This window comes from Hemitrygon akajei, chromosome 15 (assembly GCF_048418815.1).
Source record: "Hemitrygon akajei chromosome 15, sHemAka1.3, whole genome shotgun sequence".
NCBI classification, from domain to species: domain Eukaryota; kingdom Metazoa; phylum Chordata; class Chondrichthyes; order Myliobatiformes; family Dasyatidae; genus Hemitrygon; species Hemitrygon akajei.
Window position 1 is genome coordinate 28,884,743 of NC_133138.1, and position 23,324 is coordinate 28,908,066.

A 23,324-nucleotide genomic window follows, 5' to 3' on the forward strand; every position below is an offset into this window, starting at 1 on the left:
AATCTTAATCAGGTGGGTTAAAAATTCATCTTTAGTCACAGGCACTCAATGTACAATTTAACAGCTTGCATTTACTGCCGCCCACTTCTAATAGTCAGCTCTATTGATATCAGTAAAGGTTTAGAAGATCGCAGTGGTCTTAAGCTTGCATTAGTTCATATTCAATCTCTTATGCTTTATGTTGAACATTAAACTTAAGTAACTGAATCTTATGGCTGATGTGTTGGAGACACTGTATGTCTCTACCACAGGAGGTGTCAGGCATTCCTTCCATCCGCTAGCCTGCAAGTCACCTTTAGAAAAGGTGTAGCTCCTGATTTGCCCCTGATCAGGGTCATGTGAAGCCAGGGGAATAGGTAGTGGATGGTCATATGACCAGCTGGAGCATATTATAAGTCCTGATTATGTGACCACTGATACCAGGCAGACAACCTCTGAATAGTATTGAAAATGGGTGGGGTTACCCATCTTGTAAAGACACTGCCCAGAAGAAGGCAATGGCAAAGCTCATCTATAGAAATATTTGCCAAGAACAATCATGATCATGAGACCATGATGGACTATGCCAAATGACACAGCACATAATGATGATGGTGAATCTTAACTACTGTTCCTTGAGAATTAGAGCTGGTTCATGTTTATATTATTGATCCTGTTTTATTATGTTAATCAAATTTGAGAAGTCACTGATAATTGCACAATGTTTGTAGGAAAAGAAGAAATTCACACTTGCATGCAGCAAAGCTTCTGGAACATTCGATTGTGGGCTGATAAGTGGCAAGTGACATTTATACCAGACAATTGAGAATGATTAGTTATAACAAGAAATGTTAAACCACAAACCCTTGGCTTTCAATAATATTACTCTCATTATTTTCCTCCATCAATATCAAATGAGTCAATGTTAAAAAGAAACTTAATTGCAACCAGTCACATTAATATAATTTCTGGACAACAAGGTCAGAGGCCTTGTTCTCTGTGGAGAATAACTCAGCTCCCTAAATCTTTCCACCATCTGCAATACACAAACTGGAAATATTACTGGAATACTTTCCATTTCCTTGGCTGGCCATCAGCCAACTCAAGATACTCAACACGGTTTGAAACAAAGCCCAACCATAATTTTATTTTTCAAGATGACACTGAATTGTTTTCTCCATTGAGATCGTGGCTCAGACCAAAGTGTATTTTAAGTTTTTAGGGATTGTTTTGTGGACAGACAGAGGAGTCATATTAAGGTTTAGGGACAGGGATATGGAGGAGTTATAGGCCAGTCCTCCACTCTGCACTCCACATTCGAAGGACATACACAGTGCGGGTCTCTGAGCTCAAAGGCCTTATGAGTAGAAGGCATGAAGGCTTGTTAGTGGGAGCACCTGAAGTTCAGGATCCCATCATTGGTTAGTCTGGGGTGGGTTCTGAAGTTTGGAGCTTAAAAACCAACCAGAATTCTGGAAATAAAAGCTCAATGGCTGAAGCCTTGAGAGTGGAGGCTCCAGACTAGGTGCTACATGAAACAATACAAAACTACACTAGACTACGTGAGACAGCAAAAGGCTACACTAGACTATGTAAAACAACATACAAACTGGACTAGACTACAGACCATCTCTTTTGTTTTGTTCACATTCAGAGACAAGTTATCGGTTCTGCACCAGTCTGTTAGCCGCTGCACCTCCTCTCTGTATGCCGACTCGTCATTCCTACTGACAAGACCCACCACAGTTGTGTCATTGGCGAACTTGATGAAGTGATTTGAGCTGTGTGTTGCTGCACAGTTGTGGGTCAGCAGAGTGAACAGCAGTGGACTGAGCACACAGCCCTGGGGGGACCTGTGCTCGATGTTAGAGATGCTGCTCCTGATCCAGACTGACTGAGGCCTTCCAGTCAGGAAGTCTAGTATTCAGTTGCAGAGGGAGGTGTTCAGGCCCAGCAGTTTCAGATTTCCAATCAGTTGCTGAGGAATGATTGTGTTGAATGCTGAAGTCTGTGATCAGCATTCAAACATATGCGTCTTTTTTGTGCAGGTGGGTGAGGGCCAGGAGGTGGGTGGTGGCGATGGCATCATCTGTTGAGCAGTTGGGATGATATGCAAACTGCAGGGTGTCTATTGAGGGGGGGCAGCAGGGTCTCTATGTGCCTCATGATGAGCCTCTTGAAACACTTCATGATGATGGATGTGAGTGCAACGGGATGGTAGTCGTTGAGGCAGGACACTGAAGACGTCTTTGGCACGGGGACGATGGTGGTGGCCTTGAAGCACATTGGAATGGTGGCGTTGCTCAGGGAGATGCTGAAGATGTCAGTGAGAACATCTGCTAGCTGGACTGCACATCCTCTGAGCACTCTGCCAGCAGCTGAGAATGTGTGTGGGGTTGGATGTCCAGGGAGATGTAGGGAAGGAAGAAGCATGAATCAAAGAGAAATTTCTATTAATGAGGGACCAGATGACTTAATAGTTCAGTTGGAAGCCTATTATGAAGCATAAGACAACACACAAAATGCTGGAGGAACTCAGCAGGTTAGGAGGGATCTATGGAGGGAAATTAAAAAGCTAATGCTTCAGCCCGAAACCCTACAGCAGAACAGGGAAGGAACGGGGAAAAAAACAGTAAAAAAAGGAGGGGGGAAGGTGGGGAAGGAGTGCAAGCTGATAGATGATATGTGAACCCAGGTGAGAGTGAAGGTAGGTGAGTGGGAGAAGAGGTGTGAAATAAGGTGATAGTGGAAAAAGTAAAGGTAAATGAGCTGCAAGGTATTTCCAGCAGGCCAGAATATGCAGGCAGAAAGAGAAAAACAAGGTCCAACCAAGCAAAAATGGGCAGCTCTGATATAAATAAAAAGATAGAACGCGTTAACGGGAACAATAATCTGATGTGTGTTGAGAATGGATGGATTATAAGGTGTTGTTCCTCAATCTTGCATTGGGCCTCCCTATCCCAAACAGCAACAGGTATGTCAGAGACCTGATGAAGGGTGAAACGTCCACTCTATTCCTCTCCATAGAGGCTGTCTGACATGCTAATTTGCTACAGATTTTTTGTGTGTTACTCTGTATTTCCATTATCTGCAGAATCTGTTATGTTTTGGTCAGGGTGGAGCTGAGATGGGAAATTAAAATTGCAGGGAACTGTAAGCTTTGGTTTATCTTTACCAGAAATATGGTAGCAATTTGTTGTCACCTTCTCAAAGGTAATTAAGGATAGGAAGTAATAGTGGCCTTGCCAGTCTACATCCCATGAAGGAATAATATATGGAAAAAATGAAGATGATTCTAGGAGAACTGTTTTCCACCAACTAGGAAGGCAAAAGTAAGATAGGATTTCCATCAATAACCCCAGCAAAAGTATAAACACTTCAGGTGAACTTTGGAGGAGACGCAATAGTGTTCTTGTGCATACAAAGAAAGCAAACCTTGCTTTTTGACCTCAGGCACACTGAACTGCCTTACAGGGAAGGGAGTGCCTTTTGATGCAGAGATTGCTTATTTATTTACTTACTTAGCGGTAAAAACGTTACAATCCCTTTCACCCCACAAGCCACACCACGCAGCATCCCACCTATTTATTGCCTAATCACGGGACAATTTACAATGACTAATTAACCTACCAACTGGTATGTCTTTGGACTGTGCGAGGAAGCTGGAGACCCACAAAGCTGGAGACCCACAAAGTCATGGGGAGAACAATCGAAACTCCTTCCAGACAGCACAGGGACTGAACTCAGAATTCCAGATCTCCCGAGCTGTAATAGTCTCACACCAACTGCTCCACTGGCATGGCAGTGTTTTTTTCAGATTTGTTTTAATTTTCACTAACCCTAACCCATCTGTCTTTGGAAAGTGGGAGGAAATTGGAGCACGTGGAAAAAATCCACGAGGGCACAACGAGAATGTACAAATTCCTTACAGACAGCAGCAGGAATCGAACCCCAATTGGTGATTGCTGGCGGTGTAAAATGATTGTGCTAACCATGACACTACTGTATCACCCCAGCTGAACATCCTGTTTGTGCACATCAATTTCCAAGCAACATCAACATGAAAATGATTGAGTAATTTATCATTTGATATTGGGTGAAGGAAGATATCAGCTAGGAGACCAGGAATAATTCTGCTGCTTCTTATTGTGACTGTGCCATATATTCTGGGCCTGAGATTAACATCTCATCTGTAAGGTGGATTGCATTGCCTGCTAAAATATCAAACTTTTACTAAAACCTGAGTAAAAGTGTTTTAAGCTAATTTAGTTTACTCATGAAAATGATGCAGAAGCAGCAGTAAGGAATATATAATGATTTGTGATTGAACTATGGTGCTAAACCAGTTTTATTTCTTTTCGGGCTTTTCTTCCCGTACTGTCTCCTAAAAGAGATTAAGCTGTGCGCACAGGATTAGCGTCTATTGATAATACAAACAGAGACATTTTTATGCTGAAGAAGAAAAATTCAACCTTAAAAGAGGTGAGAAGGAGCATTCATAATACAGGACTTGCGTAAAGCATGCTTAGTGATTCCAAGACATTTCAATAGGTTTCAATAGGTACATTTAATGTCAGAGAAATGTATACAATATACATCCTGAAATTCTTTTTCTTCACAGACATCCACAAAAACAGAGGAGTACCCCAAAGAATGAATAACAGTTAAAACTTTAGAACCCCAACCCTCCCAGCTCCCCCTTCTCACACACAAGCAGCAGCAAGGCGACGATCCCCCCCACCCCCAACAGCAAAAAAGTATCAGCACCCTCCATCGAGCACTCAAGCGTGCATCAAAACATCGATAAAGACACAGACTTGTAGTACCCCAAAAAACTGCTGGTTCACCCAGTAATTTGACATACCACAGACTCTCTCTCTCCCTAATAAGGGAAAAAGAGGTGTTCCCATTTCACAGCAAGAGGGGAGACATAACAAATAACTAAAATTACATTTTAAGGGTACAGACGTAATGCGTTGATAGAACCAAATATATAATGCAAGATGATGCTTAAAATTAGTCTTTGAATATATTTAGCATGTTTCATGTTCTAAATAATATCAATTTTATAGAACAGTCATATTTATTCCATGTCAGACTTAACCTGCTCACATTCAAGTGATATTGGGAACTGTTTGTCCATCTTCAAATGAAAACAAGGTATTAGCCTTGATATAAGTATTAAGCAACCAGCATTTCTATTAATTCCAGGTTATCTGGCTTGTGTTGTAGTGCTACTGTATGTGTTATTGTGATTTTTTTTTTTCAGATACCATCCATTTCACTGCATGTAAATCTTCCCAACGGGGATTCTCTAAAAATCCTCTTACAAAGAACAACATTGGAATTAAAATCTGTAACACTGATATGCTGAATTAAAGGTTGGCATAACGCTTGTGAATTAAAATTAATGTGTACAGTATGTGTTATGCCTCAAGTAGAGGGTAAGAAACTGTATATGGTGGTGATACCCTTCAATTCAGTGTCTGTTAAACTATCAGAAAGAGGAATGATGAACAAAATTAGCAAAATGTTTTTCAGGCTATGGTGCATTTAGAATTAATGGAAAATGTTTGCTCGTGCTTCCAAAATGCCTTCTGAGGCCCATCCAGTTCCACACAATAAGTCTTTCACTTAGTAATTAACAGTGTTTTGGTTTGGTTTGCCAAACAAAATGCTATGTTTACCTGCACGTCCACATTGTGTTAACAACATAGACGGCAAATTTTCATTAGAACAGTATGGCAAGATGGCAGTGAGCCAGCATGGAGCAATTTCAAAAACAATGCAAAAAAAAAAGCATATCTAGAAGTATCAGTCTAATAATTTAAGATAATTTATTAAGTATTTTAAAATATTACTCACGTCAGTGATAATAAACCTGATTCTGATATGCATCTCTATTGTGGACTGAGATTGGGAAGGGGGCAGGGAGAGGGGAATCATGGCTGGGAAAAGGGGGAAGGGAGGGGAGGAGGGAGCAGAAAGCAGCAGAGAGACATTCTGTTATGATCAATAAACCAGTTATTTGGAAGCAAATGACCTTGCCTGGTCTCTTAAGACTGGGTGTGTCTGCACCTGCACTGGCCTCTGGCACTTCTTCTTGTCCCATAGTCCTCCTGCGGCACTCCGTCCTCCCCATTCCCAATATCCTTTGCTCCCGCCAGGTTTACAAACTCCGTCTCCGCTCCAAGTTGACAAATACCATGCTGTGCAATCTTAGCAGCTGTATATTACATTACTGTATATACTTAAATGTTATTTTAGAGCTACAGTATAATAATAGGCTCTTCCAGCCCAATGAGCCCACACTGCCTATTGGAATATGGGAGGAGACCAGCGCACCCAGAGTAAACCCACACAGTCATTGGGAGAATGTGCAAACACGTTGCAGACAGTGGTAGAATTTGAACACAAGTCATCAGCACTCTAGCAGCATTATGCTGACTGCTGTGCCATCATGCCTAATGCCTTTCACAACCCATTATGACCCAAAGGGATTTACATCCAAAGCTGTAGCAGTCAAAATGTAGGCACAGCAGTACTACAGGAAATATGGAAATGAACTTCTTCACAGATTTGGGATAATAACTAGGTAGTCATTTTTAATGATGTTGATACGGAGGCACACTGTATACTGGCCAGTGCCCTGAAATAACATCGTACCTCTTCTTCCAAACAACAGGTCTTCTGAAAACTGAACTTTCAACAGTACTGCACTTTCGTAGTCTTGCCTTGGAGATTTGGGTGTGCAATTTTATACTTCAAGTGTTTTGATATTGAACTGAACCTACAGGAAGTTGGATTGACTGGAGGACAGATGCTCCAATTGTTATTGAAGTGTATGCTCCAATTGTTATTGAAGTGTATGTCCTGTGACGAATGTTCTTTTCAAGTGCTGCAGTATTTTCCTGGATGATCTGAGCATGGAAAAGTCTTTCAGTTTTACTTCAAGAGTTTACTATTTAATTGTCATGTTATAAATAACTGAATTATGCATACAAACTTTAATAGTCCGATTGACTCCAATCCATTTCACATCCAGGAAGTCCTACATAATGCAACACAATTTTTCAACACAAACCCGATGAATATTTAATTCCCACAAAATGTACTTTACAAATTTTAGGGATTTAGTTAAGGGAAACTGACCTTCCATCATTATTAGTTATACATTTAAGACAAGTTATTTTACCAGATTATCAAAAAAGAAATATCAACATGGTAACTCTATTCTGAATTCAGTTATTCTCTCACTTGATTATTGCATTGTGATGTTCGGCTTCTATTTTGTACATTTAGATAAAGAATGGGCAGACGTTCATCTAGGCAACCTTTTGTTAATGGACTACCTTCTGAGTTTACTTAATCAATATAGCATAACCTGTTGCTAGCTGATTTACACTCAAGGCAGACAGCATAATGGAAGTAATATTTATTCAAGGTCGACTCTCTTTGAATTAATGTAATTTAACAGAGTATCAGACACCTGTGACCAACTGAGAGAAAAAAGAATAGGAAGGAAGAGCATGTATATTGGTTGGAAATAAACCCAAAATTTTGCTCTGCCCTGGTTCATTATTTTCTCATGTGCTGTTACTCAGTAATAATGACTGATCTGGAAATTAATGTTTCCCTGTTCACTTTATCAAATAGAAGAAGAAAACAAAAGATATGTCTTTTTTGAAGTCCATTTGTCTTCTTTCGCACATTGGTAGTTTGTTGGTCTTTGTTTATGTAGAGTTATTCATAAATTCTACTTTACTTCGTTATTTTCCTGTAGAAGCCCACAAGAAAATGAATCTCAGGGTAGCATATGGAGACAAATACTATATGTACTTTGATGATAAATTTACTTTAACTTTGACTATTCCCATGAGAGTTATGCTTAATTTTATTTCCTGTCTTTCAGTTTTTTATTCTTCCTATTTTAGCATGAAGTTCCCAGCAAATGTTGCATTTAGTTCCAATCCTTTAATGTCTTTGAATTCATCTCACATGACAGGTAATGCATTTCACAGCTCAATAACCATTTGTTAGCCTTCACCTTGTATTCACTTGGTGGAGTAAAAATTAAACTTACCATATTCTATTGATTCAAAAAAACATTTGACCCAGGTAGTTTATACTAATGATCCTCTGCTGCTTGGATTTGAATACACACTTAGTTGCATCAGTACCTTGCATGACTCATTAATATTGTTGATCCTATGAGATAAAATGATTTAATACAGTTAGCAAATAATTTGACCCACCACACTTGGTAAACATTGTATTTTCTGTATATTCTTCATCCTTGTTTCTTGCTTAGTTTCCAGAGACACTTATTGACAGAGATTGATTACTTTGATTAGTTAGCTACCTATTATTATTGCAGTATGTCACTTCTGACCTGATACATAACAAATAAATTAGCTTTGTAACTAGCCACTTGTATACCAGAATCACTGGATTTTAGTCCTGATATAAGAGTATTTGCCTGTTATGCCACTAGTGTTTAGGGCAGCCCTCTATCTCTGTCTGTCTTAGGTCATCTTCTCTATTGTGCCCCAGGTGTAATTCAGGGTCCTCAGTCGCACACAGACAAAGGATTCTTTATTGCTATTTCCATAACAATTCTTTTTTTGACCAGGGTTGGTAGTTCTGAGCTGAACCTCTGAACCTGGAGGACCGGTGTACCACTCTTATTCTGGCCTCTACGTTTTGACCTGTTTGGCACGGGTGACCCTACCAAAGGCCAAAGCAGGAGGCCCTGACTTCAGACAGCATAGCACTATGGGTCATTGAGGCATGCAAACGTCCAAACCCTACAACAAGGTTGTGGTCCTCTTGGAAGTTTTGGCATTGTAGATTTATAAAAATATAGCCTTCAATTTTCAGTGCAATTAGAGACAATGAATGGTTAATATTTGGCTGTGAGAAGATCCAAGATTCAAGACTCCAGGTTGTTCAATGACATTTCCAGTACACAAGTGTATAGGAGAATGAAGTAATTGTTGCTCCGGATCCGATACAGAACAAAAAAAAACAATAAGATAAAGAACACAATAGAAAAACACACAATAAGTATAACTACATACGATAGCTTATATACATAGACAGATTGAATGTCCATAAAGTGATGCTAGGCACAGGAGTGTCTGTACTTTGTCAGGAAATGATAAAGTAGTGGTGGAAATGATAAAGCATATTTTATTGAAGTAACATTTCAGTAATTTAGCAAAAAGAACTTTCAACACTGAATTAAATGATACTAATGGGAATTCCACCAGAAAATACTAGGGTGAAGTTCCTAACAAAGAACCCAACAAGCAGATACAGTTGAAAGCCTGTAAGCACAGTTGTATTACCAACATTGTGTCCTCCGGGACTCCAAAGAAACTCATTTCTTTGATGTAATCATCGTCAAAGTTCAGAAACTGAATATCCTTTTGCAGGTAGACATTGTTCACTTTTCGTAAGCTCCTTACAAAGGCGTACTTGGCTGCCGTGCTGCTGGCTTCCCAGCTGTAGACAGCTTGAAAATGTAGATCGAGGTGAGGGTTATCCTGCAGGAGAGAAAACCAACAAGGATAATTGTTATAGAGGCTTTTAAACATTCATTCTCAGTGTAGGAAACAATAATATCAGACCCATAAATCATTAGTTACTAATCTAATCTCAACATGCAGGTAATAGTTACAAATTTCAATACTGTATTTTAGCACGATCATTGAATTATCAAAATGGTTCCATGCTCATGCTGTAATATGATATAAAACCTATCAAGTTTCCATTTCAGATGACAATTCTTATAATTCTCACTAGTGCTTTGAATTTGGTGTCACGTCAGAGCACCAGCCTATCCGCCAACAAGCACATACAGGATATGCATACAGAAGGGTGCTTGAAAACAGGTAGTAACAACCTAAAGGATCCTACCCGCCCTGCTCATGGACTGTTTGTCCCACTCCCATCAGGGAAGAGGCTGCATAGCATCCATGCCAGAACCACCAGACTTAAAAACAGTTACTTTCCTCAAGTAGTAAAGTTCATCAACACCCCTATCTACTAGCCCAACTAACCCAACCCTCCACACCTCCCCCTGCCTCCCCCACCACCACTACTTTATCATTTCCTGCCAGAGCCATTGTATGTACAGACATTCTTGTGTCTAGCATTTTTATGGTCATACAATCAATCTATGAATATAAACTATCTTATGTATTTTTATGTATTGTGTTTTTTTCTATTGTGTTCATGATCATATTGTGTTTTTTAGATGATGCATTGGATTTGGAGTAAAAATTATTTTGTTCGCCTTTACATTCGTGTACTGAAGATGGCATGAAACTAGGGGATCCCAACACTTTTCTGCCATGGACCCCTACCATTAACTAAGGGGACTGTGGACCCCAGCTTGAGAACCTCTGCACTAAACAATCTTGAATATAGTGGATGGAATTTAACTCTGACATATTTGAAGTACTGCATTTTGGGAATTTAAATGAGGACAAGCAGACCCAACAAGATATGTGGTCTTGATTCTTCACCTGATCTTTCTTTCTGAAAAGGGCAAAATATTTGAAAAATAGAAACGCATACAACATAGTGCGGTTTGTAACTGCACCTTGCACAGTGTGGGACCTGCAACAGGTCAATTATAAGTAAAAGAGTTCCTGACTGATTAAATCTGATTAAGTTTGCTTAATTTTTGTTCTTATTCTTGTAATTTTCTAAAATTTAATAAATAAATAAATTTAAAAAAGAAAAAAAAAGTTTGCTTAATGTGCAATGGAGCCAATTTCACTTGGCACAGTGGGATGTGGGGCTATTTCTATAGTGTACAACTCTATGACTGTAGCTATGTTTAAATTCACAGTGGCTTTAAAGCTCTGCCATCAGATATCGGAACAATTCATGAGATGGCACAGTAGCGTAGCAGTCAGCACAATGCTTTACACTGCCAGCTGTAGGTTTGAATTTGTACTGTTCGCACCTCTTCCCCATGATCACGTGGATACTCTTGCTTCTTCCCACCATCCAAAGATGTATGTGTTAGGGTTAGTAAGTAACCGGCATGTTTTGTTGCCGCAGAAAGCGTGACAACTCTTGTGGGCTGCCCAGCACAATCTTCACTGATTTGCTTTGATTCAAACAATGCATTCACTGTACATTTCGATGTACATGACAAATAAAGCTAATCTTAAAAATCTTAAGAATCTTATTTCTTTATTTATTTTTATATAGTTCTTATTGTCACTTATGGTAACATTTTATGTATTATACTGTAATACTGCTACAAAACAACACATTTCACAACATATGCCAGTGATAATAAACCTGATTCTGATTCTGTATCACTATTTGAACAGAACAAAATGAGAGCGGTTCCTTGCATAAGCACAAGAGATTCTACAGATGCTGGAAATCCAGAGAAACACACACAAAATGCTGGCAGAACTCAAATGGGCCAAGACAAAATGTAGCTGACAAGACGAAATGTGTTCTGCTTAATAGATACTGTAGGACTTGATGAGTCCCTCCAGCATTACGTGTGAGGTCCTTTGTGTGTAAGTTTAAAAAATGCAATTGTTTTTATATTGAGATATAACATGGAATAGGTCCTTTTGGCCCTTCAAGCCATGCCACCCAACAACCCCCAGCCTAATCATAGAACAATTTACAATGAACAATGAACCCTCCAACTGGTCCATCTTTGGACTGTGGGAAGAAACCACAGCAAACAAAGAAAGCCCATTTGGTCATGGGGTAGAACGTACAAACTCCTTTCCGAGAGTGGTGGGAATGGTGTATTGCCTACCTCATCCACATACCATGCACAGAGTACAAAATGGGTTAGCATTTCTCCAATATAAACAGGAACAGCAAAAAAAGTGGTGCTTCATATTACTTCACTTTAAACTGATACACAATGCTCTTCTGCCCCTTCATTCGCTGGATTGGAGAATGGAAGATATCGGTAAAAGTTGAACATGGCTTGAGGATAGTGTTAATACAGTGGGACTGGAAGTTAGATAGTTTGGAACTTTTTTTTTCCCTGAGCTCAGGAGTTTGAGGGGTGGCTTTAGAGTGGCATAAAAAATTATGAAGGGGCATAAATAAAGAGGATAGTCACAGTCTTTTTCCCAAGGGAGTTTAAGACTAAGGGATATTGATTTAAGGTGAGATGGGAAAGATTTTAAGGGAACCTCAGAGACAAGATTTTCACACAGAAGTTAGTAGACATCCAAATAAGCTGACAGAGGAAATGGTAGAGGTACATACAGTTAAACACTTAAGAGACAGTTAATGGAGACAAAAGGGTTTGAGGGATAGGGCCAAAATTCAAACATATTTTAAGCTCATTAGACAATTTGAACTGCATGGACAAATTAGGGTACAAGACAACTTCTGTGCTTAATGATTCAAAAGCAAATAACCATCGTTGTTGGAAGTTAAAGAGAGAAAATTCTGGAAAAGACACTCAGAAGCTCACATAATATCTAAGGGGAATGAAACAGAGTTAATAACTCTGATGGATGACTTTTTCATCAAGTTAAATCAAGATGAACTGAGCTTAGTTTCATGTGAACGGGCACAAGAATGTATAGATCAGTACAATGAAAAACTTATTGCAACAACATATATTGAAACTGTAATAACTTTATTTATAGAGCACTTTTCATAAAGATGATGTAGTTCAAAGTACTTTACAATGAGATAAAAGTACTTTGTAAAAGTCTTAGGCACATATATATATCACTAGGGTGCCTATGACTTTGGCATAATACAGTAGTAATTTTACATATTGCACTGTACAACTGCAAAAAAAAAAACAAATTTCATTACATATATGAGTGATGATAAACCTGATTCTGTTATGGATATCTATTGTGGACTGAGAGTGGGAAGGGGGCAAGGTGAGGGGAATCATAGTTGGGAAAAGGGGAAGGGAGAGGGGAGGGAACAGGAAACACCAGAGAGACACTCCACAATGATCAATAAACCAACTGTTTGGAATCAAATGACTTTGCCTGCTGTCTCAGGGCTGGGTTCATCTGCACCCTATACCAACCACCAGCCCCTAGCACTCGTTCTCTGCCACCTGACCCAAACCACACTTACGGTGCTCCACTCTTGCCATTCCCACCTTCGTTTGCTCTGGCCAGATTCATAAACATACTCTCTGCTTCACATTGACAAATACAGTACTGTGCAAAACTCTAGCTATACATATCAGCCTAAGACTTGTGCACTGTACTGTACAAACGTGAACTTAAAATAAAAAAATAAAAATAAACATGAAAATAAAAGCCAAAATGATGTTGGTTAAAAAGCAAGGTTAAATAAATAGGATTTGAGCTTGCATGTAACAGTGTCAACTGAGTCTGCCTCCTTTATAGTTTTAGGTATTAAATTCCAGTTTAAGACTGCAGTTCAAAAAAGCTTATCTGTCAATTTTCTTTTGAGGGAGATTGTTAAACTTTAAGAGACTGGCAGAAGAAGACCTAAGAGCTTGAGTAGGATTATAATACCAAAGGGATCTGTGGTGTGCTCTGGTCCCAGATCATTAAGAGCTTAAACAACAGGTAAGAGAACCTTAAAATCAATTCTAAAAGATACAGGAAGCCAATGCAAAGTAGTTGTTACAGGAATGATATGCTCTCTCATTCAGATTTTGGTTATAAGTCTAGCAGCAGCATTCTGAATGAGTTGGTCTGTCAATAAACTGCTTTTAGTAAATATAGCTAAGTTCTTCCGTATTCACTTTGAGAAGAAATTTAATGCAATGAGTCCTGTGTCAGGTTTTCCTGATATTGCTAACTCTTCCCTGTTTCAATCTGAGATTTCCTCCTGCTTTAAGAAAACTACTATCATCCCAATACCTAAGAAAAACAAGGTAAAGTGCCTTAATGATGACTAACTGGAGGCTCTGACATCCCCCATCATGAAATGCTTCAAGAGGGTAAACATGGCACTCATGAACTCCAGACTTTCAGACAACCTCGATCCATTGCAATTTTCTTACTGCCAGGACAGGTCAGGAGCAGACACCATATACCTGGACCTACATTCATCTCTGGAACATCAGGGCATTAAAGACACTTATGTTAGACTATTATGTTATGCAGCTCCACTTCCAATCTTATCATTTCAAGCAAACTCATTTCCAAATTCAGACTGTTCAATCAGGATCAGCATCAAATTTTAGTCAAATTCACTTGCCCAGCACTCAAATTGAGTTCACTCAACGTCACAAAAAAAAGAGCTGGTTGTGGACTACAGGAGGAATGGAGACAGGCTAGCCCCTATAGACATCGATGGATCTGGGGTTGAGAGGGTAAATAGCTTTAAGTTCCTTAGCATAAACATCACTGAGGATCTCACATGGTCTGTACATACCGGTTGTGTGGTGAAAAAGGCACACTAGTGCCTCTTTCACCTCAGATGGTTGAAGAAATTTAGTGTGGGCCCAAAATCCTAAGAACTTTCTATAGGGCACAACTGAGAGCATCCTGACTGGCTGAATCACTGCCTGGAATGGGTACAGTACTTCCCTCAATCGCAGGATTCTGCAGGGTGGTGAGGGCAGCCCAATGTATTTGTAGATGTGAACTTCCCACTATTCAGGACATTTTTAAAGACATGTTTGTAAAAAGAGCCTGAAGGATCATTGGAGATCTGAATCACGCCAATCACAAACTGTTCCAGCTGCTACCATCTGGAAAACGGTACCACAGCATAAAAGCCAGTACCAACAGGTCCCGGGACAGCTTCTTCTGTCAGACTGATTAATTCATGCTGATACAATTGTATTTCAATGTTATGTTGACCATCCTGTTGTACATACTATTTATTATAAATTACTATAATTGCACATTTGAATGGAGACGTAACATGAAAATTTTTACTCCTGATGTATATAAAGAATGTAAGTAATAAAGTCAATTCAATTCAAGTACAGTAGATTAGCATTTAGCATAACATAGTGTCTCGGGTTCTATTTCCACCACTGTACGAATTTTGTAGGTTCTCCTCGCAACTGCGTGGGTTTCCTCTGGGATGTCTGGTTGCCTCCCACGTTCCAATGATGTATGGGTTAGTAGGTTCATTGGTCACATGGGTGTAATCGGGTGGTGCCAACTCGTTGAGCCAGAAGAGCCTGTTACTGTGCTGTGTCTCTAAATTAAAATTAAATTAAAAGTATTGAACAACTTGTAAGAACTGTCAGGCCTTTACATTTAACCATGCTTTGACGACACTGATGTCTCAAGCATAAAGGACTAAAGAAAGAGATTGTTTGGGTTCTCCATGAGGAATGCATGTGGAAGTTCCAACTGCACAAGGAAACCGCAGTGTGAGCTCAGGAGTTGGAGACAGGAGGTCAAATGATGAAATCATTAGAAAGACATTCATCTCAGGTCAGTAACCTCATCAGCTTTTGCTCATCTGATGTGGACTGTGTAGCCACCAGCAGAAGAAAAACAACTTGAGGAAACATTACTTTGCAATCAGCTAAACCAGAGACTTCCTGCTGCTTCCTCTCTCTGGCTGAGCAGATATCATGTTAACCCCTTATTCCAGGAGACTCATGATGCTGAGGATGCTGGAAACTGAAGCAATATATATATATATAACAAAAATCAACCTGCTGGAGGGACTTAATGTGTTAAGCAATATCTCTGATGGAAAAGGAAATATTGACATCTGGTCATGACCCTGTTTCTGGACTAAGATTCTGGAGGGAAGATAGCAAGTATAAAAGTGTGAGATTGAGGCAGATAGGTCATAGGTGGAGCCAACAGAGCTACCCATCATACCCAACCTGTTACACTTGTGGGGGTATATTTTTTATGAGATTATGTTAAGGTGTAAGCATTATAGAAGTTTAAGTAAATTCTGTCAGTCCAGACTTTGGCCCTCCTCTATGTACAATATAGACTGCTCCTGATGTAAATGATCTGTACAATACATCCAGGACATATTCAAGGAGCAATGTCTCGAAAAGGCCACATCCATCGTTATGGACCCCCATCACCCAGAACATGCCCTCTTCTCGTTGCTACCATCAGGGATGAGGTACAGGAGCCTAACGGCACATTTCAGTGAATTTGGAACAGCTTCTTCCCCTCTGCCGTCAGATTTCTGAATGGACATTGAATCCATGAACACTACCTCACTACTTTATTTTCACTTTTTGCAATACTTGTCTAATTTAACTTTAAATATGTATATCAATTTAATATATATATTCTTCTTAATTTCATTTACAGTTTTTATTGTTATATATTGCAATGTACTGCTGCCACATAACAACAAATTTCATGACATAGGCCAACGATAATAAACCTGATTCTGATACCTGAAAACTGTCCATAGTTGATTTTTCTCTCATTCTGTATATTTCTGTCATGTTGAATATTGCCCATAGTTACCCATATCATGAGCATGAAGCCATAAGACATAGGAGTAGAATTAGGCCATTCCGACGATCAACTCTTCTCTGCCATTCCATCATCATCCCTCTCACCACCATTCTCCCGCCTTTTCCCCATAAACTTTGATGCCTTATTAATCAAGAACCCATCAAACTCCGCTTTAAATATACCAAGCAACTTGGTCTCCATTGCTATCTATAGCAATAAAAATATAAATTTACAAAACATAAATTAAACGTATATTATACAAAGTCATTCGAAGGAGCACAATTAAAACAGAAGAAAGTCCATTGAAGTGCAAACGTGGTCAAATTGGTCATTATGCATAGTGAATTAGGGTTGTGCAGATTGATTCAAGAACCGAATGGCTGAAGCTCTTGAACCTGGTGCTGTGGGACTTTAGACTTCTGCATCTCCTACCTGCTGTTAACTATGGCTTGAATAGTGAGGACCTTTGCTGATGGATGCTGTTTTCTTCATGCAGTGCCAATACCTTCTACTTGTTGAAGGTTCTGCTTGTTGCAGGGGGCAAGGCCTGACTGACAGGGATCACTGATGATGGATGATGCCTTCTTGAGGCAGTATCTCCTGTAGGTACAACTGGTGGATGGAAAGGAAGTGTCATTGATGTATTGGGATGAGTCAACCATTCTTTGCAGCTTCTTAAGTTCCTGTGCCTTTCAAGTTTCCACACCAGACCACGAACCACCAAGGCAGGATATTTTCAACAGTACCTTTAGAGTGTTCAGTAACAAACCGGACCTGTTTAACTTTATAAGAAAGTCGACTTTGATTTTTTCTTGTAGGACTGATCATCAAGATTGGAAATACCATTGGTTTTATTTCCACTCCATTCCCAGATGTAAAGAGGCCACTTAGAAACCAAACACATATTGTAGATTAATATTGTAACTTTCCTGTCCATTTTGCACAATGCCATATCCAGTGGTTCAATCTGTGGTTGAGTCATCTGGAGAACAATGCTTTAGAAAGGTTTTTCTTGTGATTGCACTATGTGTTGGGCCAAGGACTGGTCATGCAATATGTCAATACCCAGGAATTTAAAGTTAATATTTCAGGAAGATTTTGCGATCAGAGAAAGATAAGGAAGAAAATATTTGAAGATTATTTAAAAAAATAGAAGCAGGAGGCAGTGATCTAACAGACACAGTAAGATGGGCAGAATGGCTATATTCCAGACATACAGATAAATGTTCATTCATTGTTGTGGATTTGGACAGGTTTTATCATCTTGTTGTCTTAAAGGTGTTTCTTCAAACTGAAATATGGATCGTTAGTTTATTTTCCAAATGCTGAGAACTCGAAGTAGGATTAGGCCTTTGGCCTACTTAGTACCACATGTACTAACCCCATAATTGATTCACTTACTATCTAACTAATATTTTATAATTTGGACAATGAATGTAATGTAGATCACATCTTAGCGTGCACATGGGCCACTTTGGGGCTCATGGAAGATTTACTAAATTGCATTTTATTAGCAAATCAAAATAAATTGTTTTCAGAATGCAGGAAGAAAAATTCCAAATCAGATTAAATTCTACTTACTGAAAGATATTTCCTGATAAAGAGCCTTGATTAAACTGGCCTTTCTAAAGCATTGTTCTCCAGATGACTCAACCACAGATTGAACCACTGGATATGGCATTGTGCAAAAAGGACAGGAAAGTTACAATATTAATCTACAATATGTGTTTGGTTTCTAAGTGGCCTCCTTACATCTGGGAATGGAGTGGAAATAAAACCAATGGTATTTCCAATCTTGATGATCAGTCCTACACTCTGCTGCACAGAGTGTTGCATTGAATATTAATATAGTGGCCTTCTCCGGTCAAGCATCCAAATGAGGTTCAAGATTCACACTCAAAATGCTGGAGCTACTCAGCAGCATCTAAGGAGAGGAATTCTCCTAGCTTCTTCTCCCTTCCTTTCCAGTCCTGCTGGAAGGTCTCAGCCCGAAAGATTGATTGAGCATTTCCTCTTCATAGATGCTGCCTGACCTGCTGAGTTCCACTACCATTTTACTCTGTGTGTTACTCTGGATCTCCAGCATTTTCAAAATCTCCTGTCTTCAAGATTCTCACTTACACCCTGCTTTGTGTGACAATGTAAAATTGAATATAGCAAGTCAGCTATGCAGGTAAATATTAGCTTGATTTGTCACATATACACTTAAACATACAGTGAAATGCATTGCTTAGTGTCTACAACCAGCACGGTCCAAGGACTACGCTGAGGGTAGTCAGCTGGTGCCACTACTCTTCGAACGCCAATGCCAATGCCAACCCACTAACTTATATATCCTTGGATTGTGGGAGAAAACCCACTTGATCACAGGAGGATCATACAGACTCCGTACAGACAGCAGGAATCGAACTCAGATCAGTGATTACCGGCACTGTTAAGTGATTGTGTCAGCCACTGTGTTTCTGTGCCTCCTATGGTAAAGAAGGGAAAAGTTTAAAAATAGTTGATCATTTTCTATTTTCATTTTTCACAATGTTGAGAAATACTGTAGGTTTGAAAGAAATTTATCAGGATGGTTTTAGGCCATAAGACCATAAGATTTAGGAGCAGAATTAGGCCACTTGACTCATCGAGTCTGCTCCACCATTTCATCATGACTGATCCAAATTTCCTCTCAGCCATAACCTCCTGCCTTTTCCCTGCAACCCTTCCTGCCCTGAACAATTAAGAATCTATCAACCTCTGCCTTAAATATGCATAAAGACTTGGCCTCCACAGCTGCCTGTGGCAATAAATTCCACAGATTCATTCTAAAATGATGCCCCTTATTTTGAGGCTGTGTCCTCTGGTCATAGACTCTTCCACTATAGGGAACATCCTCTTCACATTCACTTTATCAAAGCCTTTCACCATTTGAAAAGGTTTCTATGAGATCCATAACTCTTCTGAATTCTAGTGAATACAAGCCCAGAGCCATGAAACGGTCTTCATTTGACAAGCTAGTTAAACCTGGAATTATTTTCATAAACCTCCTTTGAACACTCTCCAGTTTCAGCAGATCCTTTCTAAGATAAGAGAGTGAAAACAGCTCATAATACTCCAAGTGAAAGCTCACCAGTACTTTATAAAGATTCAGCATTCCACCCTTGCTTTATATTCTAGTCCTCTTGAAATGAATGCCATCATTGCATTTGTCTTCCTCATCATAGACTCAATTGACAAATTAACCTTTATGGAATTCTTCACAAGGACTCCCAAGTCTGTTTGCACCTCAGTTATTTATATTTTCTCTCTATTAGAAAAGATTCAGCCCTTCCATTTCTGCTACCAAAGTGCATGACCATACCCCGGCACTGTATTCCACCTGCCACTTCTTTGCCTATTCTTCAAATCTGTCTCCAAATACTTCCTCAAAACTACCTTCTTCTCCACCTGTCTTGATATTGTCTGCAAACTTTGCAACAAGACCATCAATTAAGTCATCCAAATCATTGACATAGAACATAAAAAGAATCAGTCCCAAAAGAGACCCCTATGGAACAACACTTGTCACCGGCAGCCAGCCAGAAAGGCTCCCTTTTATTCCTACTCTTTGTCTCCTGCCAATCAATCACTGCTTTATCCATGTGGGAATCTTTCATGTAATAGAATAGGCCTGTTGCTTGTTAAGCAGCCTAACGTATCGCACTCTGTCAAAAGCCTTCTGAAACTCCCAGTACTTAACTTCAACTGATTCTCCTTAGTCTATCCTGCTTGTGATTTCTTCAAAGAATTACAAAAGATTTGTCCTTAAGAAAACCATGCTGACTATGGCCTGTTTTATCATGTGCCTTCAAGTACCCTGAGACCTCATCCTTAATAATCGATTTCAACATCTTCCCAACCACTGAGATCAGACTAACTAGCCTGTAGTTTCCTTTCTTCTGCCTCTCTCCCTTCTTGAAGAGTGGGGTGACATTTGTAATTTTCCAGTCTTCTGGAACCTTCCCAGAAATGAGTGATTCTTGAAAGATCATTACTGATGTCAATAGGATCTCTTCAGCCACCTCTTTCGGAACTCAGGGGTGTACATCATTTGGTCCAGGTGACTTATCTACATTCAGACCTCTCAGTTTCCCAACAGCCTTCTCTCTAGTTATGGTAATTTCACACATTTCATGATCCCTGACATCTGGAACTTCAACCTATATTAGACACCAAATTGTTTTGGATATGTTGCTTTCTTAGAATTTTTTTGTTTATGATGGACCACTTGAAACTGAACACAAATATAATTTCAACTACTTATATCACATAGGAATTGGAGAAAAAGGAAATTTTTTATTGAATATAATGTGTTTAATGGCACAATGGTGCTGATGCTTTGCAAATGCTTTACTAAGCTAAAAATGTTTTGTTGATGATTTTCATATGTAATCAATGTCTGATGCTTCTTGCTTGCATCTGACAATAATTAGCCAGCATTGATGGATTCCTCTTGCCCTGATCCTGTTTCTCCATGAATGCAATATGCTAGTGAAACTTTTCACCATACTTGTCTCTGACTACACCAAGATTTGTAGGGAAGAAGTCTAAATGGGAATGTAGAAAATTAATCTTTAGAGACATGTTGCACTTCGTTGCTTTGCATTCTTGAAGCAAGTTGTCAACCAGATGCATGTAGTTTGGTGCTCTGTAGTTGCCAAGAAAATTTTCAACATCATCCTCGAATGACCTCTATGCGATTTACTCTGATGTCATTTGAGATTCTTCAAGTTGCCCATCATTGATGACCCGTTTTATTTGTGGCCCAACAAAGAAGCCCTTCCTTAAACATTTCATCAGTTATTCTGACTTGAGTTATGAATTCGAATAACAAATATTGGGAATTATTTTAAAAAATGCTACATAATAGGGAAATTACATGGTGATTTTCAGTGACAGCAGTCCAAAATCCATAAGATACGCCCAAAAGTATTCAGGAAGCAACATCTTTGTTGTCCAGTGTTATGAGGGACATAGACAGAGTAGAGAGTGGTGTCTTTTTCTAGGTTCCATCACTAGAGGTCATACATTTGATGTGAGAAGTTCAATGAGCCCCAAGTGACCCCTCTGAACACTAAGATGTGATCTACATTACTGTTGAATTGATTGGTGAAATTATAAAATATTAGTGAGATGGTCCAAAGGAGAGTATGAGTTTTTTTTACACTCAGAGTGTTGAGTGCCTGGAATGTCTTGCTAGGAATGGTAGTCGAGACAAATATGAAGAGAAACAGACAAAATGCTGGAGGAACTCAGCAGGCCAGGCAGCATCTATGGAAAAAAGTATAGTCAACATTTCTTTTTCTTGAGAATTGACAAATATGAAGAGATGTTTTAGAGGCTCTTAGACTGATGCATAAGCATGCGGAAAAAGGAGAATATATAGACTTATTGTCTATATTTTAAGTTCAATAAGAGATTTTCTTCTGTACAACACTTCAAAAGTAGCAGATTTGAATGAATTTTGGGATATCTTGGGTTTGTGAAAGAAAATATTTAAAAAATCTTTGTTCTCAGAATAAGAGAACAGGTGATCCAGACAAATAACTTTTCTTGAACTTCATTGTGATGCTTTGTTTAAGCCTTCCATGCAGGTTTTAACTGAGCTGGTAACAGTATTTACGTTGTGATAAATTTCCGCTAGCCAAGCTCTAAGTCTTTCTCATGGTAAACAAATTGGTCAAATAAAAAAAGTATTGACTGGAATTTGCGACTGAAAGATTTTTTTACTAACTAATGTCTGTTTGGAATTGTTTTCCACCATCTATAACATAATTGCATCTTGGATAGTTGATGTTCCCTTATTCAAATGTACATTGACAAACATTAATATTAAAAACAGAAGCTATATTCAATCAGCGTCACTGCACTAGAGCAGACATTAAGACCGTGGTTAAGTTTTATTATAACTGCAAATCAATTTTATAATACCCTTTCAAAATAGATTAAAGCATTGGCTGAAATCCATTCAAAGTGATGGTTGCTACAATTAGGTGCCATCTCTCTTCTGGTAGTGTCATTATACACACAATCAGGCCAGCTGCGGCATGCATTTTTATGCAGTGATATGTGGAACATTTCCTCAGAATTAATTTGTATGAGTCAGAATCAGAAACATGCTTAGTATCACTGAGTAATATTAACAGGTTTAATATTAATACATAAATATTCATAAATACAGCACGCTGCAAATGACTTAGGCACATATACAAGGGGTGATCGATAAGTTTGTGGCCTAATGTAGAGGGAGATGAGTAATACAGCTCTTGTTACATGCACATGCAGTTCAACTCTTTGCATGATTATGCAGAAAGTTTAAAGTTAATAACTCATCTCCCTCTACCTTAGGCCACAAATTTATCAATCACCCCGATGAGTTATTAATTTCAAACTTTCTGCATAATCACTCAAAGAGTTGAACTGCATCTGCATGTGTAATGAGAGCTGTATTACTCATCTCCCTCTACATTAGGCCAAGAACTTATCAATCAACCCACCTGTGGACACTTGCTGGAGGTCCAAGATCCGTATGCTCCACGACCGCTGGACTAAGTGTGTAAATGTAGGAGCGGACTATGTTGAAAAATAAATGTGCTAGGCTTTCTAAAATTGACTACTTCTACCTTAGGCCAAAAACTTATCAATCACCCCGCATATATAGCTCGGATGCCTAAGACTTTTGCACAGTACTGTACTTGTCAGTGTGGAGCAGAGAGTGAGATTGTAAATCTGGCGGGAGCACAGGATGTTGGGAATGGTGATAGAGGAACACCACTGGAGGGTTGTGGAACAGGTGGCAGAGAAGTATTGCCAGGGCGGGAGGTGGCACGGGTGCTTCCCATTCCCTTCCCTTTTTCCCAACCATATTCCGGCTCTCCCTGCCCCCTTCCCACTCCCAGTCTACAATACAGA

General features: G+C 39.2%; 1 protein-coding gene across 1 annotated transcript in view; it reads right to left on the minus strand.

Moving 5' to 3' along the window:
• Positions 1-8,992: 8,992 nt before the first annotated feature.
• Positions 8,993-23,324, minus strand: part of exoc1l (exocyst complex component 1 like) — a 32,095-nt gene continuing 17,763 nt past the window's right edge. Inside the window, exon 3 of the mRNA XM_073067350.1 lies at positions 8,993-9,527. Within this exon, the coding sequence (XP_072923451.1) occupies positions 9,258-9,527 (270 nt within the window). The 3' untranslated portion in view covers positions 8,993-9,257. The remainder of the gene's footprint in view (positions 9,528-23,324) is intronic.